The sequence below is a fragment of the Primulina tabacum genome, chromosome 2 (assembly GCF_025594145.1).
Source record: "Primulina tabacum isolate GXHZ01 chromosome 2, ASM2559414v2, whole genome shotgun sequence".
NCBI classification, from domain to species: Eukaryota; Viridiplantae; Streptophyta; class Magnoliopsida; order Lamiales; family Gesneriaceae; genus Primulina; species Primulina tabacum.
In genome coordinates, this window is record NC_134551.1 from 50,665,069 (window position 1) to 50,689,047 (window position 23,979).

Genomic DNA, 23,979 nt, shown 5'->3' on the forward strand with positions numbered 1-23,979 from the left:
TTTTATCATGATAATTATAGTATACCAAAAACTTCAATATTTTCTTACCCTAGGAAAAACCTCTCCTTTCACTCATGTCGCTGGAAAACAATCCTCTAAAATCGTTTTTTTCCAAAAACAAAAAATTACATAAAGCACACATCACATGTGTCTGATCACTAGTATTAAATTAATTAAAAAGAGACTTTCAAAGCAACTGACTAAAAAGAAGGGTAATTCGTGAACTCGAGCTTATATTATTTTAAAATTTTAATAATAATTGGTGAATGATAGAAGATATGTTGGGATGCACAATGATAAAGTTTGATAAGGATAAGTGTACGACTGGCATGGCTTGGGATTTGGATTGGATTACTTCTAAAAACAAAACTTTGTTACGACACGCAAATGGTCCATGTTTTTTGAACAAGATGGTATACGTTAATTTATACAAACTTGGTAGGAAATGCATAAACTAAACATAAATCGTCTAATATTACGTATACTAATTTTTTTGTTATTGTTTGACACCTTTGAATTTGTAATGATTACGTTCTTATTAGAAGTATTTGTTATGATCCAATTTCCAACCTGAAATTTTGGTTCGCGTCAAACTTTGGATCTTAATATCAGATGGACTATAAGTAATCGTCGAATAAATAACGTTGCATTTTAAAATCATAGTAGGTCTCTTGTGAAACGATCTTACGAATCTTTATCTGTGAGACGGGTCAACTCTATCGATATTCACAATAAAAAGTAATACTTTTTCATGGATGAATCAAGTAAGAGATCTGTCTCACAAAAAACCACATGTGAGACCGTCTCACACAAGTTTTTACCTTAAAATCAAAACTTTTGTGTTTCTTCCACAAAAAAAAAAAAAAAAAAAATTGTCAACGTCATTGTTGCATCTATCATTTTATTTTATTTTATTTTATTTTAGCTCTCTTTTATTATAATTATTTTTTGCGAACCCAGTCCATCGGACCTAACTTCTTCTTCTTTTTATATCGGATCTAACTTCTACTTTGTCCCAAGGTATTGAACCTAAAGCCCAAATAAAGCCCATTAAAGTTTTACTTAGTCCGGTTTGCACATTTACTTTTAATAAATAAATAAATATGGGAGTTGACCAATCAAATTGAGGCCAATATGATTTATTTTTTGCATTATTCAGCTTCAATTTTTTCGAGTTTTTAATTTTTATAATAATCCCAACATCCGATATAAAAAATAAATTCTTCCGAAATTGCAATTACATTTCATAAAAGTATTACTTCACCAATATATAAGTTCCCCCATCGAAAAAAAATAAGTGAATAAACATAAAATGACATATGAATCATGATCTTTCCAAATACTGAATCATTTCCTTATCTTGCATTTAAACGGATCGATTTGAAAAGCTAAGAATTTCAAATCCATAATAATAAACTTATTGGTTTGTCTGGATCTTGACGGCAGAATTCAAATCACAACTAGTTATTTGTTGAATCGTTGTGATAGATTTCAAATAATTCATCTCAACATGAAGTCACTTCAAATATCCGTCGATGCAAACACAATATTTATTCGGGGTCGTAAATTTTTAAACATCATAAATTTGATTGATTCCGTATCTATAGACATTGATATAATAAAGCCATGTATTTTGATGGTGACAACCTATAATCCCATAATTTGGATGGCCCATGTGCCCACCTTTTCGTGAACCCTAATCACATGTTACATCCATTATTTATCCCTCAATATTCTTCAACTTTAAACAGTGACGTTACTATAGGATCAGTCTTTTTCTTGTGCATTAATCCCACTTTGATGATTGCAAACCAAACTACAACTAAAAACCCTTCATTTCATGTTGGTTTTGAGTTAGTTCTTCATATTCTTACCCTTTTTCTTCTTCTTCTTCTTCTTTTTCCGTTTCTGCGACTTTCTCTTCGAGATCTTGTGATGTGCTAGTTTTGTGTGTATGTCGTATAGGAAACGGGTTAAGTGTAAAGAAGCATCATCGTATTGTTTGTTAGTACATTTCGCGTTGGTGGATGATTAATATTGATTCTTAGGCTTCTTCCTAAAATAGTAGCCAATAAAAGAAGAATAATACATATTATATATATATATATAAATAAATCTATGAGTTATATTGTACTTTCCTAGGAAAAGAGAGAGTGGAAGCTCAAAAGTCGAGTCCATGAATCATTTTTTTCTTCTCACTATGATTTGTGAACCTAGTCGAACTTTGTAAGATTTTGGTTTCGGTTCACATCCATCTTTAATCAATTCTTTGTTGCAAATATATTGCACGATATACTATTTCGAAATTTCCTGAGTTCAAGTGTTAGACGAAATAAACCACTTTCTAAGGTTATGATATTTTATGAGTGACAGTGCATAAACATGAACTACGACTCATGTTAGATCAGTCTACGACCCATTATCGTTACACTCAAATTTGTGTGTACTTGAAATTCATAACAAATACTATTGAAATTGCATAACTTGATATTAAATAGATTTGAAATTCAGTTGAGTTTTCTCCACCAAAGAAATCGAGAAATTTGAAATTCATAATTTCAATCCACCAATCTAACCACAACATAAAATCTATGATTTATCCACATTGTACCATTGTATGCTCATGCTTATATTATGATGTATCTTCTTTGTCCAAATCCCACAACTTGATAAAAACTGGTACAAAAAAAAGTCCATGGAATTTCTTCTACGAATTCAAATTTAAGCACCAATTTTTGTTTTAAAAAAAATTTGGTGAATTGTACACAATTGGCGAGAGAGGGGGGGGGGGGGGGGGGGGACCATGAATGCAATGAGAACACATGAAGATGTAATGATGATCGGGGAAGGTGGCAATAGAATTGAATACAACAACATCATGCCCCCTTCCTGTCTCTGTCACACTTCCACAATCTTTCAGGGGAGGTGATTAATTTATTAATTAATAATAAATGTGTGTATTAATTGGTGATCTCTTTTTTCACAACATATAATACAGATATGAAACGACGATGGTCGTTTTCAAATAATGTGTCTTACATCAAATGTAATTTGCATGACTAATCTGGTTTACAGCCTATTAAGTTGGTCCGGATGTTTGCCCAATAAATATAGCGGCCGCGAGTTCTCATGTCATAAAAAAAATTTAAAACACATACATACATGTTATTTGATCGAAAATGTAATTTCAACATGTTGGTGAAATGAGATATGAAATATATGCATTAGGTTTAGGTGATATAATTGTTTGAAATGATAAAAAAAATATAAAGTTGGTATGAAAAATAACAAAAATACAAACACAAAATTTCAACAAGATCATGTCTGTCAGATTCGCCACTAAGATACGTGTATATTTCATGAACGTAACTTATAATTAGTTCAACTTCCAACGTCTCTTTCCAAAGAATTCACGTTTTACTTTAGGTGACTACACATTTTCTATAAAAATAAGTGTTATGTGAGTGAGGAAATTTATATATTTTTTTAGAAAATTGTGTAAATATAATTTTAAATATTGTTTTCATATAAGTGACCACTGAATTGTGACAATGCTTGTCACGCCTCGGGCTCAAACTTAGGAATAGAGGTAATAAAATCAGGATACGACCCACCAACCCGACACGGTTCAATTCGAAAAAAATCAGGTTTGGGTTTGGAGTTTTCGGGTTCGGGTCAGATCGGGTTGAACCCGATAGCTGATCCGAAAACAATGATCGGATTGGGTTGGGTTCAGGTTGATCCGAGTTGACCCGAAAATTTTAAATTTTTTTAAAAAAATATAATTAATAAATATTGCCTACATTTTTATATAGAGTAGGTCTCTTATGAGACAGGTCAATCCTACTGATATTCATAACAAAAAGTAATACTATTAGCATAAAAAGTAATATTTTTTCATTAATGACCCAAATAAGATATATGTCTCACAAAATATGACTTGTGAGACCGTCTCACACAATTTTTTGTCTTTTATATATTGTATGTCTGAAAAAATATTTATTGTATATTTATATCATAAATTTTCATAATTTAATATTTATTTTGAACATTTTTTTATTTTTTATATAATTGTTTATTTGATTTAGTAAATTTTTTTTATTTTTCTACAATTAGATTTTCAAATTAAATCATATATATGAGAAAGATTTTGTTAATATGTGTTTAAATTAAAAATTATTATTATTATTTTGAATTTTATTTAATTTTCTTTAAAAAAATTCAAAATCTGGTTGATCGGGTTGATTTGGGTTGAGAATTTTCGGGTTGGCTCGGGTTCGAGTTTGGGTTGGGTTTGGATTGAACAATTTTTGAATAGTACTATTGTTCAACCCGACCCATCCAACTCACCCGATTTGACACTTTTACTTAGGAATGTGCATGAGAGTTTTGTGCGACTGCACAATGTGTCATATAACAATTAGTCGAAATAAACATTCAATTTTTTCCCAAGTGGAATGGGCATTACAAATGCTCCCTTGCATCCGCTCTATTTGCGCAGTGGGTTAATTAAGGGCCCGTCGGCATTGACTTTACACTGAAAAATGAATTTTTTTTAATTAAAATGGCATTTTTTGGTACATTTGAAAGATAGGTTACTTCAAAATAGGCAGAAAAACAATCAATATGTTTCACAAACAACTCGTGAAACCATACTCCGTGAAGAAAACATTTTTGTCAAAAGATAAATTCATCACGTTTGAGTAACCTCATTTAGAATAAATTATAATCTATCTTAAATGTGTGTATATATATGTGTGTGTACATATACATATATATATATATATATACATACATATACATATATATATATTTATTTATTTGTATATATCTAGTTTTGAAATGTTGTTCACCTCCGTGCTCACAATAAAGTTAAGATATTGACTAGCTAGTACGGGGCTTGTTTCAAACGTCTCGTTACTTAAAAACAACAGTAAATGATTGATTAAAAACAATTCACATATAATAGAGTTCATATATAATATTTGTCTCAAGTTTGAGAATGTGTCGATTGAGGTCTTATCTATTTTTCGGATTTGGATCCTCTACTGCGTTGAAGAGTTGTGCATTTTTTACACGAGATTATCACATGATCATCTTGTGGACATCACACCATATGAGATAAATTTAAAAAATTATCAGATTAAACGAGATGATCACATGATCATCTCGTGTAAAAAGTGCACAGCACTTGGTGCTGTATTTTCAACATAGTAGAGAATCCAAATCCCTATTTCTCATATTCATTTTACTTAGTTGGATGAAATTTAATTTAGACGATATTTTCAAATTTATTTCTATAATTTAATAGACGCGAGACAGGGAAATTTTTATTTATTACTTAAAAATATTATGTTATCTAATATATTAGATTTCTGAAACAGAGATAATATTCCCTAGTAATTTTTTATACACAATAATTTATTTTTCTTGCAAATATTAATTAACTGACAGAATGTAATACTAACTGAAATTTTTTAATGCTAACGTGTCCATATAATTATAAATATATATTATCTCAAACAAAAAAAATCATAATTTATAAAAAAAAAATCTGACTTCTTTTAATCAAATTGATAAGAATACATTTGAAAGGAATTGCAAAATTTTGAGACTTTTAGGTTTCAAAACATAGAAAAATAATTTTTTGGAGGAAATAAGTATTTGTAGGATTTCATGATATGAGAATATTTTAAAAGCAAAATTTAAAAATTCATCATACTGACATTGTCGACATATCTAATATCACATTAACACTCCGACGAAAATGGATTAAAAATGAAAACAATGACTAAAATATTAAACGAAGATCAAACTTTGATGTCATACACGACAAAAAAAAATGAAAACATGCCAATTTATTGAACAAAATCATTAAAATTTCCTATTTTAAATTAAGTTTTCCAATATCTTTTCAAATATTTTTTGGTTGTGATCGAACCCGGATCGAGATATTGAAATAATGGAAGCATCCATATAATTATTGTCCACGCTCATTTAATTGAATAGCATAATTGACTAAATATCTGTGGGTCGAAACTATGCATGGGACATTAAATTTATGCAAGTAGATTACAGAATTCGTGTCATAACTCCAACTTATTAATACCTTTTCTCTTCAAAAGTATGTTTTTTTAATACAGTTTGTCTCCTCAAATATAATATATAAAAAAGATATCAGTAGTTTTTTTATGAGACGATTTCACATACTTTTCTTCATAAGACGGGTCAACCATGCTTATATTTATAATAATATCAATATTTTGCCATAAAAAGTAATAATTTCTCATGTGTGACATAAATAAGAGACTTGTCTCAAAAAATTGATTTGTGACACTGTCTCCTAACTTCTTCGACATCGACTCTTTGAAAAACTTATAAAATATATATTATTCAATTATTACATTGTTTTTGAAAAACACAATGAGTGATAATATTAATTTTGAAGAAAATTACTTACTCATCTAATCTCATCGAAGCTTAAATATCACTAGGGAATTGTATATCTTGGTAAAATATTTTTTGCAAAATATTAACTCGACCAAAAAAATCAGGCTTCGTTTGGAAACGTACTTATAAGACTTTTTTTATAAAAGTGTTTTTTACAAATAAAAAGTTTTTACAGTTAAAAATATCTGAACAACTTTGTCTATTATTCTAAAAAATCAAAAATATCTTTAAGTTATTCTTTAGATTTTATACTTAGAGAACAATTTTTAAAAAAACTTTTTTGTTGGAACATTTTAAGTTTTGGTGATTGAATAAAGTTGTTGATCCAATGGATAATTACATAACTTAATCGAACTGAATTCAATGAAGAAAAGTGAATTTTCATTAGAAGAAGTTTCCTAAGAAGTCTAACTTATTACAAAATCAAACTGACAAAAACATAAGAAGGATATTAATAGCTAAACAAATTGAAGGTTGACTGATGAAACTCAACTGACAGTCTATCTAGTTGATCAATCAGTCTGAATCCATGCATTCCCTGAAGAATCAGCATAATCAGTTGTAGATACAGATGTGAACACGATGAGTGGACACATATAAAAAAAATAGTATACATATCACATGCATAAGATATTGACTGGCTAGTACGAGGCTTGTTTCAAACGTCTCATTAATCAAAAACTGATTTTACCTACTTCCGTACAGTTTACTCTGATTGACTTACTGAAAACCCATCTGACAAGAACAAAATTTCAGTATTGTTAACCCAACAGAAATATTTTTGCGATAAATTTATTCACTCACCCTCTAAATTAATTTTCGATTATAACAATTTTCATAAACGTTTTTACAGAAATCTTGTGTAAACGTACATTTCAACTTTTTTCACTTATAAAAATACACTAAAAACGTTTTTAAAATACTTATCCAAATAGAAGGTTAAGAGGGTGAAACAGATATCATTTTGTAACATCCATAAATTCTTGGCTGTTATTTATTAATTAACAATATTGGTCGATCATCTTAAAATCTTTTCTTCGACTGATAGCTCTAGTGCATCGCAATATATGTTCATAATTATTAGTGGAATCGAAAGGATACGTAGAAAGAGTGAAATTAATAGTTCATTCTAAACATATGATTGACAAAAAGGAAAAGAAAATTTTGCTTGAGTGTAACCTAACCAAGGTCTCATTCAACACCATTAATAGTCACTTTCCAAAAGAACCACCTCTCTTCATCTCTCCTCCTTTTACCCATACTTGAGAGAAATGGATCTTTCAAATAAGTAGACAACAATGCCCTCTTCTCTCCTACCTCAATGATTTAGTTTTGAGGTTGATAAAATAAGTTTTTACTTTAAAATATATATATATATATATATATATATCTATCTTGAAAGATTAATTGATATTTTTAGTAATTTCACTACAAATTAAACTGCATGCAAATGGAGATTAGCTACAAATTTTTTAAGTGGAAATTCGTAAAATTTTGGTACAAAAAAGTTTTATCCATGTTTTAATATTGTTGGCCATTTAATTCCAGTTAAGATATGCTAGTGAAAATATCGATGTCTAAATTTAATTTTACGTGGAAATTAGTGACAAGAATATTATATCACGAAGGCGCATAGCATGTAGAAAGTTATCTTTATACACAATACCTCATGTTTCTTGATTGACTTTGGTAGCCGGGTATCCTTTCCCTTTTTGATTTGCTAATGAGTTTTGCGTCTGATGCAACCAATTTTTTAGAACAATTTCATCAACTTATTTAAGTACATTTTCTTGTTGAATTCAAGTGCGTTTCGATTTTTGAATTTTTACCAATAAAAATCGTAAAAAAAAACGACCTAACCAGCACGAGAAAACCATCACCATACCCCTCGAGTATCGATGGAAATCGTGTGTAAACCTCTCCCGATCATAGAACGCACATAGGTTCAAAATGATCCATGATCCCCTATAATTTCGATACGAAAAATCACTATTCAGAACGGGTTTAAACTCAAATTTAATCAATTTGTCTGAGTATTTATTATACATATATTGTATCGTGAAGATACACAATAAAGCAAAATAATATATATCATAGGTGGATTGTAGTTGGAGGGTCTAAATTTTAGCTATAAATATCTGCCTGCTGGAACAACTCAATTCCATTTTCTGCAACACTTCTGTTCACAGTTGTTGTATAGCATAGTGTAAAATTGACAACAATTTCATGCTCTCCCTTTTACCTTCCCTTCCATAGTTTCCTTACCAGGTTAGTGACTAAATTAATTCAAACCATTGACTAAAAAAATCTTGTTTAGCTTATTTTGGATGTTTCTAAATTTAAATTCCATTTTTTTTTTTTTTTGCTGTTTTGTAACCATTCCTTAAACCAGGCTATAATCTTGATGAACTTTCAAGAACAATCATTCAGTTTTGTTTTCCTTATTTCAGCTTTCGTTGGGATGGCGTTTCCTAATCCAGAATCCGAGTCATCGAATTTGTTGAGAAAAAATGGGAGAGGGAAGATTGAGATCAAGAGGATCGAAAACACGACGAATCGACAGGTCACCTTCTGCAAGCGTAGAAATGGGCTGCTTAAGAAGGCCTATGAGTTGTCTGTTTTGTGTGATGCTGAGGTTGCCCTTATTGTCTTCTCATCCCGTGGAAGGCTATATGAATATGCTAATAACAGGTTAAATATTCTTTTTATTTTTTTAAAATCCCATTTCGTTAATTCAAGGTTTTGTTTTTATAAGATTACGATCTTATGTTTTGATTTTTTTTTTTAAAGTTCCATTCTCATAAATCTAGGTCACCATCTAGTTTTCTTGAAATTTGAGAGAAGATCATGGTTTCCTGTATTTGTGTGGCATCAAGAAAATTTAAGGAAAGGTTTCAAACTGTTATTTCCTTCTCTTTTCTTTTTAGATATGTCTGTTTTGATTGTTCTTTGGAAAGCTAGATTTGATGATCACATGAATATAGCTTGAATCTAACCTTCTGTCATGTAAGTTTAATGAATTTTTTTGACATACATAAATTTTTATGCAGTTAAGATCGAGTCTTCCATCACCATTTCAGATTCACTAGTTTTTTCTTTGATTCTTTTTTGCTGGCTTTCCTTTATGAGTTCCACTGAGTTCTCCTTTCTTTTCTGTGCTATCTCTCAGTTCCCTGTTCGATATGATACCTCCAAGATCTGTTGTGATTAATTAAAAAAAAGAAGAAGAAGAAGAAGTGGTGTATGTAACAGTTCTAGATAACTTAAACAATCAAGAAATTATACATGAAACTTTCTCAAAAATCAGCTTCCTTGTGAATGTTTGTATGTATATATGTATGTAATGCTAATTATACTTGTTTCTTTCTCTTCCTCACATGTCATCTGTCAGCTCGTGAAACTCATCTGCAAAGCTGTCAAGTTCCCATTTGCCCATTCCCTTGTTCTTCTTGACCCTTAATCTCCCGTCATTTCAACAAATCAAAGTCTCATTTTTAAACCTAAAAATTAGCACTTTAGGGTTTCAAATTTCAAAAGGGCAGGACTAAATAACTTGTTAAGACACCATTTTAAGTTGGTCAAACAATGTAATATCTCATTTTCGGAAGATGGGCATCTTGGGCTTCGGCCGTTTTTACCGTTTTACCCCTAGTGGAGTAGGGATTAGGGCAAGGGGACTATAGTTAGGGTTTGAAACAAAGTAATTGTGCGCCTAAAGTGATGTGTTTTAACCATAGAATCTTTGGTCATGTCAGACATGATATTTCAGTTCTACACTTCAAGACAAGGGGAGAAGGGTTGTCATATTCCCCCTTTTTCTTTGGTTTTCTCCTCCATGCCCAAAGCCTTTTCTTTTCTTTTCTTTTCTTTTCTTTTTTTTTGATCTGTAAAGGTGAAAACATTACCCTTTCTGTATTGCGGTAGATTTGTTCTATTAAGATTTCTTTTCTTCTCCCTTCTCAAACTCTGACTTTTTGAAGCTCAAAAAGAACTTCTTTAACTCAGAAAAATGGGATGGGGAATCATGAAAAATGACACAGCTAAAGTGGCCGATCAGTTTCTTCAAAAAGACGTTAACGTTAAGGGTTTCTTGAAATAGAAAAGGGGTTGAAGTATAGAAAGGAAATAAAGCAAAACTACGACACTCCATTGCCACCAAAACTTTCAAGAAAAAGGGATATTAAAGAAGAAAGCTTAAATTAATTAGATGGGAAATATTTGAAGTACTGACTTTTGCGAAAAATGGCTGCTCTGATTCACTGATGCACTCAACGAAAGAAGAGATTACAGACAAACAAGACTTACTAAATGTATATGTAATTTCAGTAAACAGGCAAAGAAATGCACATTTTTTACGCCTTTAAAACCATGTAACAAAAATGCTGTAATAAAGTGAAGAAACTGAAGGGATATGGGAGCATTATCGGGATTTTGAATCAATCGAGGTGGGTAATAATCAACTAGGGTCTAGATCTTGATCAATGGGAGGTATTAACCTTGGGGTAAAAGGGTGTGGGACACGTGGCAAGATCATCCTGGAACAAAGATGCTAGAGCCAATCATATCGTGGGATCTTGAGCCAGCGTGGCAGAGGGCAGCCAATCGGTGTGTCGAGGAAATTAAGGTTTTCCCCCCAACTTGTCCTGACTGAAAGTGAATGTATGTGTTTTCACTGTGATGTTTCTGTGAGACTCGGATATTGATTATACATTTATGTCATGGTTTTAAGGAGAGGTGACCTTTTTAGGTTGGCAAGGAATCCTATACTACCTCATGTTTTCTTGATTAATAAGAAAAATTGTATCAAAAATCTTGGACAAAATTGCACATTGGTTTAAGAATTTTTTATATTTCAAAATGTACTGAATTGGTCTAAAAAAAATTTTATCCACAATTTGGCATCAAGATTAATATTGAACAAAATCCTAGCCTTGCTTGATTGTTGATTATTCATGTTATTTAAGGAACCTTATAACTATCAGCTCCCTAATATTCATTTGATATCTATGTTGCATCGAAGTTTTGATTTTTTCAATTTAAAATAATGAATGATATATGCTCACAAAATGTTAGCTTAATTTATGTATTTTCTTCGCAAATTTACACACTTTTATTTATTAATTAATTCAAAATTAACATTGATAGGGATATGCATGCTTTATTCATTTACTATTTAGTTCCAGCTACTAAGTTAAATTTTATTTCATCATAAATATGAATATTAATCCATCTTCATTGGTCTCGTAAAGTTTTGGCATTATCCTCTGATGTTTTAGCTGTTGATTTTGCATCTTATGATCTATCCTCGGAGCTGGGCTCCTATATGATGTCTCTCTTTTTATCAATAGAATAAATACAAGTCTTTACATCAATTGCATGATAAATTTATGGATCCCTCAACCTTGGATGGTTATGATCCTCCTGTTCTGACCACCGATCGAGACTCTATAAAATTTGGATGGCACTCTAGAGTGATTCGAATTCATGATCATTGATCACCAACGAGGTTGTTCTAAGAATTTAAGGTATCTGGCAACTTATTGTGGTTGAATTTGGATCGACATCTATTGGATGACCAAATCCCGAATTATTTGTTGTAATCCCTCGAATATCAAGGGATATTTGATAGGTATATGGTTTGAGGCTTGACTCACAGATCATCCAAGGATTATCATGATTAATTTGAAATTTATAAATAGTACACCAAATCAAGTTAGCATGACATTCCAGTTGATATATACTATGAATTATTAGAATAAAGTGTAAATCATGATTATTATGATGCCATATGTGTGTGAGTCGTTTCTCCGTCCACTCTACGTAATAAAATTCTTGGTGGGATGAAGAAATCTAGTAGAACTTTTCGATCGGAACAAGATTTTTTTTTTTTTGGCTTTTCGTAGTTGTTTTCATAATATGACTGATTTTTAGGGAAAATTGTAATTGTAGTCCTATAAGTTTTCATGTTTTTTTTTTGTTTTAATTATTTAACTCGTCAAAGTTTTGTTTTCATCTAGTAACTTGAATATTTTTTTTGTTGGTCATTTTTTGCTCGGAACTACTAGATCCACCGGATATTGTTTATTTGACATGCATGCATACACTCTTATGTGGCTCATGTGACAAAAAAAAAAAATTATATTACTTATATTAGATATACATAAACAAAAATAATGAGAAACGACAAATTTTTTCCTCTCATTTTGATTTATTAAGTAATTTTGCTTTTTTTATTTTTTATGAGATGGATTTTATTTGAGTAATATGTGCTTAATTCTCGCCACATATACCACGTAGCAGAAAATCAGTGTCAAATAAATCATATTCCATTGATTTAGTGGTTTGTAGGGAAAAATGACCAAAACTCAAACAAAGCCAATTTCTTATATGAAAACCAAAAGTTGACAAGTTACAAAATTAAAACCCAAAAGAGACCAACTCATAGGTCTAAAATCGTAAATTTTCACTAATTTTTATATTTGTTGGCATGTCACTTTATAACTGATTTCAAATTATAGTATCAAAATTTTTTTGTATTTGACTAACATTTTTTAGAAAATAACTTTGAAAAATTTATTAGGGAATAGAAACACCTTTCTTAAACAAAATTTTAAGGTTTTTCACGAAAAGCTTGACATCTTACACAACTAAAGAATGTATAGAAAGAAATAAAACTTTGATACAAATTGAAGTTTTTTGTGGATGCATGCAGTGTTAGGGCAACTATTGACAGGTACAAGAAAGCAAGCTCTGATCCCTCCAATTCTGTGTCAACATCTGAAGCTAACACTCAGGTTACCTATTTTTTATCTTGATTTCACTTTAAAGAAATGATTTTTTCTTCTTTTTTCGTAGTTGTTTAGAAATAAATATATAAAATAGATACCTATAATTAATTAAAATATTATCAAACAAAATTAACAGATATATACCCGTTTGGAATGGATGTAAAAGGATGCTTATTAATCATATATTCCAACTAAAGGAATGAAATGTACAGATTATTAATTTGATTACCTTCCTAAAGTGATATCCATTGGTTGTTGAATTACCAGTTTTACCAGCAAGAAGCCGCCAAACTGCGCAGACAAATAAGAGAGATACAGACTTCAAACAGGTGTAGTATGTGTGTGTATATGTATATTATATAGTTTGATCAAATGCCATTTATGCAAGATTATTACGGACATTTAACTATGTGTATATATAGGCAAATTCTTGGAGAGGGTGTTAGCTCCATGTCTTTGAAAGAACTGAAGAATACTGAAAGTAAAGTGGAGAAAGCAATCAGCAGAATCCGTTCCAAGAAGGTAAAAACTAATTACCAAGTCTCCAAAATTTTGTGGAATGCTATTCTGGTTTTGTTTCCGAACACCAGTTTTTCTATCTCCAAAAGTAAAAGTCGCGCTATAATATATAATTCCATTTTTGTTTCGTTTGTGACAACCACATCAAATATTTTTTTTTTATTAAAAAAAAACAAAACTTTTTATCTCATTCTCTAGTATACTTATCTGAGAAAACAACATTCGGGAATATGGAAACAAAATTAATATAAAATTTTAATTTTTTCCACACTACCACTGTCCCAGTAATGAAGTTTATTGTCACATTCTTCGAAATAAATGTGTTCTAATTTTATATCATATGGTCGAATTTTCGCAGAATGAACTGCTATTCGCTGAGATAGAGCTTATGCAGAAGAGGGTATGTGTCTGTATTTCTGTTCATTAAACTACATGATCAGAAAACTACTTCACGCTAAATGTTCAACTTTTCCGGAATACTTTTTTTTATTGAAGTCGAGATTTAGTTTAGGTTTGAGACCATAATGCACATGAATATTGTACCAATTAATCATGAATTTGATCATATTGTAACAGGAGCTGGAGCTGCACAATGCTAACATGTATCTGCGAGCAAAGGTCATATGCTAATCCTCTTTGCGTTCGTGACGCACCGGCAGATATAGTTTCTCAAACCGGAAATTAGAAATGATAAGAAAATATATATTTGTGTATGCTTGAAAATAATTTGAAGGTGCAGATAGCTGAGAATGAGAGAGCACAGCAGCAACTGAACTTAATCAATCCTGCAGCAGCCGGGGGATCAGAGTATCTGCCCATGTCGTCTCAGACATACGATGTTCACAACTTCCTCCCAGTAGTCAACCTTCTTGAACCCAGTCACCCCTACTCTCGCCAGGACCAAACACCTCTCCAACTAGTGTATGATATCCATTTCTTGTTATTCGTTATTATCATTACTTAGTTTTGTGGACCAAACGTGCCCATGATTTCCATTTAACAAGAATTAATGCGGTGTCCTAAGTTAATGCTTCTATATGGTTTAGTTCACTTGTCGTTCCCGACACTTACGACGCCTAAACCTTGTGTTGCAGTTGACAGTGGTTGGAAAGGACCTAGTAATTAATGGGAAATATTTTATATCCTGCTTCTATTGAGTGTGCTTGGATCATGGCATGTAAGGAGATGTTGAAGATTATCAGTATCTTGTTTGCGGACATTTATGCAATGTAAAATAACTAAACTACCTTGCAACTAGGCAACTCTTGCTCCATGAAGATTGTATCATTGAAATACACAAATTCTTTGCTATTATCACAAAGCAATCTTGTTAAATGTTCCCCCAGTCTAAACAGGCTGTGCTACACTTTTGTGTGTGCGTGTGTTTGTGTGTGTGACTGTGTGTGTGTGTGTCTGGGAGATTAGTAAATCACAAGTGTATTATTATTGTGGGTTATTTCAGTGGTATTCAAGATGATTGATTTCAGTAGTATTACCTTATTGTGAATTCATGAGATAAAGACTGAATGTGAAACTTTTTTGCTTTCATTTCAGTTGATTCGAGCAAAAATAACGGCAGTAGAAAATGGATTATCATTGGATCTAGCACTAGAGCTAGGGCCATATTTAGACTACTTTACCTGCTTACAATAGCAAGATCAATGCGTTAAAAATACGTCTCTATTACTACAAATGAGACTTTTTGAACGCCAAATAAGCACGAGGGCTTATTTTCCACTACAAATATAGGAAAAAAATGGCGCAAAATATTAAACAATTTAATCAATTAGGAGGTATACACCTTGGTCAAGTAAAATCCTTTCCAGGGGACAAATCCAAAAATTAAATAGATTTATGTCCCTCCAGCAGCAAGGAGGATATGAATCATCAGTATACAAAAGGAGAGAGCAGTCAGGAATCGTTCTCTTGCACCCTGCTATTTATATCTGCCGTAATGTTTTGCTAAATCATAATATCATTTCAAAGATGACTTTTGGGTACCACATCCCATTTGATCTTGATCAGAATTCTGCCCCGCATTGGGATGATCTTTCTCTATGATATGGCATGAAAGCATTCTTGGATGAGGGAGTAATGCTGCAGAAATGTCACCCCACCAGTCAAAATTACTTGCATACCACTCCATAGTTTTCCTCAGACCGTTTTCCCATTTAGTTTGCTCTGACCATCCCAATTTTCTAAGCTTTTGAGTGTCCAAGACGTACCTTTGATCATTAAAAGGCCTATTCTCCATTAACTTTATAATTTTGGAAGGATTTAACGAAAACAGTCAACAAACATCTGTTGCCACATCAAAAACTCTCTTTTCCTCAGCCGTTCCAACATTATAAACATGTCCCACTTCACCCCTGTGAAGAACTATCTCAAAAGCCTCAGCAACATCTTCACAATAAAGATAACTTCTAACATTGGATCCATCCCCGTAAATTGGAAGGGCTGTCCTGTCATAGCTAAGAAAATAAATTTTGGGACCAACTTCTCAAGAAATTGGTGAGGACCATATACATTGTTTCGTCTCGTGATAATAACTGCGAAACCATATGACCGTCCATACGCCACAACGAGCATTTCAGCCCCGGCTTTAGATGCAGAGTAAGGGTTTGTTGGAAGGAGCTGTGAAGCCTCATGGTTACCCACTGCGGCGTTTTCATCCGTCTCCCCATAGACCTCATCAGTACTCAAATGGACAAGTCTCTTGATTTGCCCGAAAACTTTTCAAGCTTCAAGAAGTACACAAGTACCATAAACATTGTTCTTGATAAACTCAAAACTATTGCCAAATGAGTTATCTACATGTTTGTGCGGCAAAGTGCATAATTGTGTCGATTTTCTCTGTGTCGAGCATATAGTTCACAAGGTCAGCACTACAAACATCTCCCTCTACGAATTTAAAGTTGGGAAAAGATCGGGAAGGGTCAAGGTTTTTTAAATTTGAACAGTAATCTAGCTTGTCGAGAACAATTATTCGGTACTCCGAGTGATTCTGAATCAGCCTACTTGCAACATGTGACGCTATAAATCCAGCAGCTCCAGTGATCATGATATTCTTTGGTTTATATTTCGCCATGAAGAAACTAAATCCAAAATGCCCCTTCAATCTTTTAAAAACGAAAGGCAAAATTCTTAGATACACAGAGAAATACAGTGATCACCGGCAAAATTCAGTGATGGAAAAAAATTAAAATAACAAGAACTGGTTATCCACATTCAATCAATAAAAAGCTACATCATACACAAGGGATGTCGATTTATATATACTCCAAAAAACCCGCATATAAAATCATAATTTGCCAAAATCACAAGAAGCCCATCCCAAATGAACAAAAATAAAATAGAAAGAAACACCATCTAATCAGAAGGAACGTTCGATCCTACCTGTGGGGCACTGTCCCCACAGGATTTAGATGGTCAGATATAGCCACATTTGTGATTTTAAAAAAAATAGTGGATCCCATGTACTTGTGGCTAAATCTGGACCCCACATATACGGTGAATGAGAATCTGACGATTGTGAATCAATTCAAATATACAGAATAAAACAAAATAAAGACTCGAACTTTCTGCAATATTTCCAAATGGGCCATGGATCCACACCCAATTACAACAAAAAAAAATCACCGATCGCACTTACCAGGAAAAATAAGATCGTTGAATAGAGGCGATCAAAATAAGATCGTTAAATAAGATCAAAACAACAATTTATGAAACGTAACATCACCATTATCTCTTCCAAAGCTTTCTTTTTAAGCCATCAACTGTCGTATCTGAGTTGCTTTGATTCTTTTATCATTTTTATATCCAAAGTTCATTCAAAGTTTTTTATGTTCATTCCTGTAAAAGTTGGAAATTATTAAATAGATAGAAGAACAAGTCAATCAATAAAAAAACATATCATAACTCTAAGAGAATGCAAAAAGACATATAATAGAAATATATAAAAGATGACACAAATTTCACATTCAAATAAGAAAACTTAAGCAACACTTTTTGAAAAAATAAACTCAAAACATCAAATACAAATTATTCTTCAATTATGAGACATAACAAAACCGCAAAAAATAGTTATACCAAACTGTGAGTGATGACATCCAAAGTCACGGGTAATATAGATAATTGTAACTGCAAAGTTGTTACACATGGATTATCGTAGAATTCAATTCGGAAATACAATCTATATATATACGTCATATTTGTACCATGATTTTATATTTTCAGTTGAACCTTCTTGATGATGCCAATGATATATGTGCATAATAACATTATTTGATTAAAAATATACGTGTAAATATCACAATAAATAAAATGAAAACTTACTTTGATCACTAGTGTTGTTTGGATTATTTGCCAAAGTATCAAATTCTATGGAAAGAAAATCAAGTCTGCCTAAATTTGACGTTTCTTGCAATTTGGTGACTAAAGTTTCTTTTGTATTATCAACTCAATACTTAGGTTTACATTTGGATAACTGGAACTTATTTGCTTCACGGTCGGATTTTATATAAAATAACTTTTGTTAGACTTTAAAAGTTGTTTAAATTGTTGAATAACATTGACAAAAATCAATCCATGCACCATAGTTTCCTACATTGTCAATAAATAATTTGTGGTCCGAAAAACATTCTATTATTTGTTCTTAAATAAATATAGTATTTGAAAATTAGTCATTTGTGCATCCATGAAAGTTAACTTTCGAATAGTAGCTATCTTTCTCTTTAGCTACCTCAATTTTTATTTTCATTAGACTAATTATGTGATTTATAATTAAATATGTAATAGTTGTTTATTAATTATATGTTACAAAACTGATGATAATTGAATAGGTTTTAATTTTTTTATGAATATTTAGATATAGTGATATCTTTATAATAATTCATTTAGTATCAAGGATATTTATATGTGGTAATTTAAAGCAGTTGGTGTAATCTTAAGATGAAAAACGATTTTATCTGTTAAATTTCGTTGTTGTTATTTTTAAAAATAATTCTATTAGATTGATTTTTTTTAAGTGACTGGTTAAATTATTTCAGGAAATAATCGAGTATACAATTGTTTGGAATATATTTTTCTTAAATTTATTTGAAAAAAAACTTATATGATATAGTGATTAAATTATCGAATGCAATAATTAAATGCAATAAAATAAAATTTACTGTAATATATAATGTAATATATTAGTTAGAAAATAATACACAACGCGATATTAAAGTCAGAAAAAACTAATACACAACTAATAGATGGAAGGACAATTCCAAAAATACAAAAATCAACTTAGAATTTTAACGAAATACCTTATTAGGGTAGGGATGTCAAAATGCGATACGACCCGTCAACCCGACACGACTCAACACGAAAAAAATCAGGTTCGGGTTGGGGTTTTTCGGGTTCGGGTTGGGTTCGGGTTGGGTGGATTCGGGTTAGTGCCATGTTAGGCGGGTTTCGGGTTGGGTCGCGGGTTGACCCGCTGAACTTTTTTTAAAAAAATATTACCTATATTTTTATATATGGTATGTTTGAACAAAATTTATTGTATATTTATATGATAAATTTTTATCATTTAATATTTATTTTGCATATTTTTATTTTTTTTACAATTTTTTATTTGATTTGGTAAATATACTTTTAATTTTCTATGATTAAAATTTCAAATTTAAATAAAAAATTTTGTTATTATGTGTTTAAATTAAAATATTATTATTATTTTTATTTTTTTGAATTTTTTTCATTAATTTTTTAAAAAAATTTAAAAAAAATAAATAAAATTCGGGTTAGGCGGGTTAAACGGGTTGAGTCGGGTTATACGGGTTCGTGTTCGGGTTGGGGATTTTCGGGTTGCTTCGGGTTCGGGTTGAGTTCGGGTTGAAAAATAAAATAAAATAATTTCGCGAGTTGACCCGAAACCTGACCCAACCTACCCGATTGAGACCCCTACATTAGGGTACCTGTGTAAAATAATGAGGTGAGAACAAGCTAAATATAAGCTGAAATTGGAAAGAAAAAATGAAAAACATATTTCATTCAAATAACATCCAAAGCTAATATTTGGACGGACAATTTATTATTCTTTTACATTCTAATTCGATAGGTCTAAATTAAATATTGTTTGACTTACTTTTAATTATAATGCACGTCACTAATCACCGATCATTTACTCCAATACATAGAATATATATATATATATATATATATATATATATATATATTGATATACATATAAATAATAAACGTAACAACATTCATGTAATTTATATTTATATATATATTTATATTGATTTAGATTTAGATATACTCGACCGTAATGGATCCGGTGCAGTGCATGAGAGCGTTAATCAATCAAATATTACTCGTGTTTTGATTTGTGGTTTCTCAGCCATGTTGGGACGAAAATCTGAGGGCTTTCGCAATGATGAAATAATCAAAGGGCTGTTCATGCTGGATATTATTTGAAGTGAACATTACAAGAAACGGCAAGATGACTTTTTCTGCACATCGTTTGTTAAAATAGCAACATGCAACGTCTGTTTAGCAAACGGATGTCGTTTTTTTTAAAAAAAAAAATTAACTTTGAATTGCAATTTTTTCTGATTGAGCTATTGATATTGTGCTTGTGAAGTTAGGCAAGTTCAAATTTTTTCCAGAACTTATAAATTTTCTTTAAATTTCACTCTGTGTTGAACTTTTATATTTTACATAGATATCCCACATCACCTGCCTGTTTGTGGTTAGGACAAGTGTGCGTGTATCATGAGTGATTTCTGGTAATTGAGAAGTACTGTAATGTCATACCCACCACATGAAAAGAAGAGTTGCAACATTGTGAATTCGAACCGCTCCTCCGTAGTGTCATATTCCGGTGACCACGATGGTTTGCTGGATCAACTCGTCCTATACTGATTGCGAGTGTTGGGAGATGTGAGAGTGATGAAATCATCTTTTGGAGCTATAAATATCGAAATAGAGTGATTAAGGTAGTGACAGAAAAAAGGATTAGGTTGATATCCGTCTTGACTTGGTTACAATAATAAGGGAAACGGAACTTAAAGAACATAAAACGTCAATCTAGCTAAGGACAGGATAACGCAGGCGATATTTGTGAGTTTAGAATACAGCGAGAACAGAACTGAATGTCAGACAACGCAGATCCTTAACATAAATAAATCACTAATTTTCAGGCTCTTTTCTTGGTTTTACCCTCGTTAGCCAGCTTGAAGAGCCGTGCCTGAGTTGCTGCAGCCTTGTTGGAGCTAAGCGCGGCAACAAAACTATTCCTGACCTGTGTGGTTGTGTAAGGGAACCTGGAGTCAGCTGCGGAGTTTAGCAAAGCAGCTGTCCCTTGCCTGTAAAGCTCTCCAAAGCCATCGCTACGAGTGTTTGAAAGAGCCTGTAGCAAGTTCATATTGGCACCAATTCCTGGTAAACTGGTCACTCCGAATGTGCTGCCAATTGTTCCAATCCAACCAAACAAACCCCATATCAATCCAGGGTTAGTGCTCCAGTAGCTGCAATTCACAGGTAAGAAAAGATTATCAAGTTTTACTTTTTTAGTTTTGATATTTGAAGCCATGATCTGTATATATATATATATTATATATGGTTTTCATACATGAAAAGCAGCAATGGTAACTGTGTGAAAGAAGGAGAAGGGATGCTAAAATCTTAAATCAGTGCCGAGATTTGGAAATGTGATGTGAAATTTAATTGTGGAGAAATTGAAGAAGTGGACATTTGAAGAATGAATCAAGCTTTTGATACCTTTCATATTCTGAAAATAAAATTATAAAAAGATGATACAGACTTACATGCAAGTAAAAGGTGGAGAGACTGGCGTGAACGAAAATGGAGGTGATGGAACGGTGATGCCTGGAGTGGTCGGACCTCCGGGGCCGATAATGGGGATGGTGGGAGGGCTTCCAATGGGTAGCGTTGGAGTAGTCGGAGTAGTTGGGCCAGGGATTGACGTTGGAGGGGGGTTGTAATATCCGCCACCAGTACCACCCCCAGTCGGAGGAGTTGGGGTGGTCGGAGTAGTTGGGGTAGGGATTGAAGTTGAAGGGCCACCAGCACCCCCGGTTGGAGGAGTTGGAGTGGTCGGAGTAGTTGGGGTTGGGATTGAAGTTGGAGGGGGGTTGTGATATCCGCCACCAGTACCACCCCCTGTTGGAGGAGATGGAGTGGTGGGGAGAGGTCCACCGCCTGGGGGATTACCGCAGTTGACCGGTGGTGTGCCTCCATAGCTGCCACCTCCATGAGAAGGTGTTGGTGTTGCATGTCCACCTCTTGAACCATGTGCTTGAGGGGTGAATGAGACTGTAACCAAAAAGAAAAAGAAAAGACAAGAATTGATCAGCTCGCATGTTTGAGGGGTTGTTCGCCAACTCAGTACTATTCCACATTTGCATGCTTAAAACAATGTATCCTTTTTTATTCACACAGAACGAGAAACAATAAAGCTTAAGCTCATGTCCTTGTTATGTTTTCTTGAGAAAAACAAGTGGATGATAAAATCCATGCCTTTGCATGTTTCCAAAAAAAAAAACATATATATGCCTTTGCAAACATAAACCTAGAAACGCCAATATATGTGCATGAATGAGCGTGTACGTACACACAGAGAAAAAAGAAAAGCGCATTGCCTGTTGGAGGAGTTGGAGCATAGTAGTTTTTCTGATCCTCAAAAGACATGACAGGAATAACCAAGTTTTGGGAAAGCAGCAAAGCAACAACAACAACCCACAGAGGCAGCGGTGCCGGCTTAATTTCCATTCTTGAATCCATCTTCCAGGAATGGGAAGAATGATAGGAGGAAGGTAAAGTTGTTCAGAGACATGCACTGGGGATGAATCCAAGAGGAAGCGGTGTATATATAACTGAAGTGCATATAATATACACACACACACAGGTAAATAAGTATGTGTGGTTAGTTGGTATGTGTTGCAGGTGCATTTAAACCATCATTTAAACTCTCACACAACAATGTATTGTAGGGGTAGATTTTATCAACGAGGGATCGAGAACTTGACTGGATTCATGAAAAATTTTATAATTTGAATCTTCACTTTAATTTCTTCCCACTCAGTTTTCTTGATATTCTCCACCTGTCACAATTTACAACAGGCTCTAATCTAATCTATGCATTTAAAATTGTTGGTTTTTGATGAGGGTTTCTGTGAAAAGTAAACATAGGTTGCAGTGCTTCCCTCCTCCTAAATGCCAAGTATCTTGTTTGGTACTATGATACCGACCCACTCTTTTGAGTTCGACCGAGAAATGCCACTTTTTTTAATAGAAATCATGTTTTGGCTACTGAGAATTAAATCTAAATTGATCATATTAGAATGTAACTATATTGAGGTTGGGAAGTAAACAAAAATAAAATTGAACATATAAAATAAGGATAGAAATCAATCAAATCGAGCCAAATAACGTCAAATTTTAAGATATCTTTCATTTCATTGTGCCTATTTAGATGACGCAGAAATGACAAAACAACGAATCATGTTCATTGTTTGAGGAGATATATTTGAAATTTATTATTAACAATGAAACAATACATGAAATATTAAATATATAGACTATTTATTTACATATTAGTTACATAAAGTAGAATGAATTTTAAATGTTTCGATTATTGTGTGAGGTTGATATAAATCATAATTAGCATGAAACGTTATATAAATATACAATAGATAGATTTGAAATTTATGATCTTGTTTTTATAAAACTAAATTTATGGATTTGAAATATGTGGATCCATATAAATTATTTTAACTTTCTTTGGGACAAAAACTAGAGTGAGACGGTCTCACGGGTCGTATTTTGTGAGACAGATATCTTATTTGGGTCATCCATGTAAAGTTTTACTTTTTATGCTAAAGGTATTAATTTTATTGTAAATATCGGTATGATTGACCGTCTCACAAATAAAGATTCGTGAAATTATCTCACAAGAGACATGTTCTTTTCGTGGGAACCCCTGAACTTCAGTCGCCTTCATTTAATGGGGCAGGACTGAAATGTTGGTAAACATAAAAATTAAAAATGATTACTGATGCATTTAATTCTTGAATTAAATGAGAAACGTCCCTGAATCCGCTTTAAGCTTTTTATTAATTTTTTGTGCTTAGAAAACAGAGCCTCTTTTCTTTTTCTTTTTCTTTTTTTATTTTGACAAGTAATCTGATGAGTGAATTTTAAATAACTCCAT

General features: G+C 32.3%; 2 protein-coding genes and 1 pseudogene across 3 annotated transcripts; 1 reads left to right on the top strand and 2 right to left on the bottom strand.

Annotated features, from left to right (window-relative positions):
• The first annotated feature begins 8,584 nt into the window (after positions 1–8,584).
• On the top strand, positions 8,585–15,227 carry LOC142536242 (agamous-like MADS-box protein MADS1). 2 transcript variants are annotated; one of them, XM_075641901.1, is made up of 9 exons: positions 8,585–8,718; positions 8,901–9,141; positions 13,163–13,244; positions 13,506–13,567; positions 13,661–13,760; positions 14,116–14,157; positions 14,334–14,375; positions 14,491–14,678; positions 14,852–15,227. In XM_075641901.1, the coding sequence occupies exons 2-9, from the start codon at positions 8,912–8,914 to the stop codon at positions 14,853–14,855; spliced, it is 750 nt and encodes a 249-aa protein (XP_075498016.1). In that variant the 5' UTR covers positions 8,585–8,718; positions 8,901–8,911; the 3' UTR covers positions 14,856–15,227. The 2 variants fall into 2 exon arrangements, with proteins under 2 accessions (XP_075498016.1, XP_075498017.1); XM_075641902.1 differs by having other exon boundaries at positions 14,497–14,678; positions 14,852–15,222.
• A 294-nt stretch (positions 15,228–15,521) lies between these two features.
• On the bottom strand, positions 15,522–17,576 carry LOC142536238 (trifunctional UDP-glucose 4,6-dehydratase/UDP-4-keto-6-deoxy-D-glucose 3,5-epimerase/UDP-4-keto-L-rhamnose-reductase RHM3-like; annotated as a pseudogene).
• Positions 17,577–20,506: 2,930 nt separating this feature from the next.
• Positions 20,507–22,643, bottom strand: LOC142538027 (uncharacterized). Its single transcript, XM_075643472.1, has 3 exons — positions 22,409–22,643; positions 21,575–22,082; positions 20,507–21,274 (listed from the first exon to the last, which is right to left on the bottom strand). Exons 1-3 carry the CDS (start codon positions 22,548–22,550, stop codon positions 20,944–20,946), a joined length of 981 nt encoding a protein of 326 aa, XP_075499587.1. The 5' UTR covers positions 22,551–22,643; the 3' UTR covers positions 20,507–20,943.
• Positions 22,644–23,979: the final 1,336 nt, after the last annotated feature.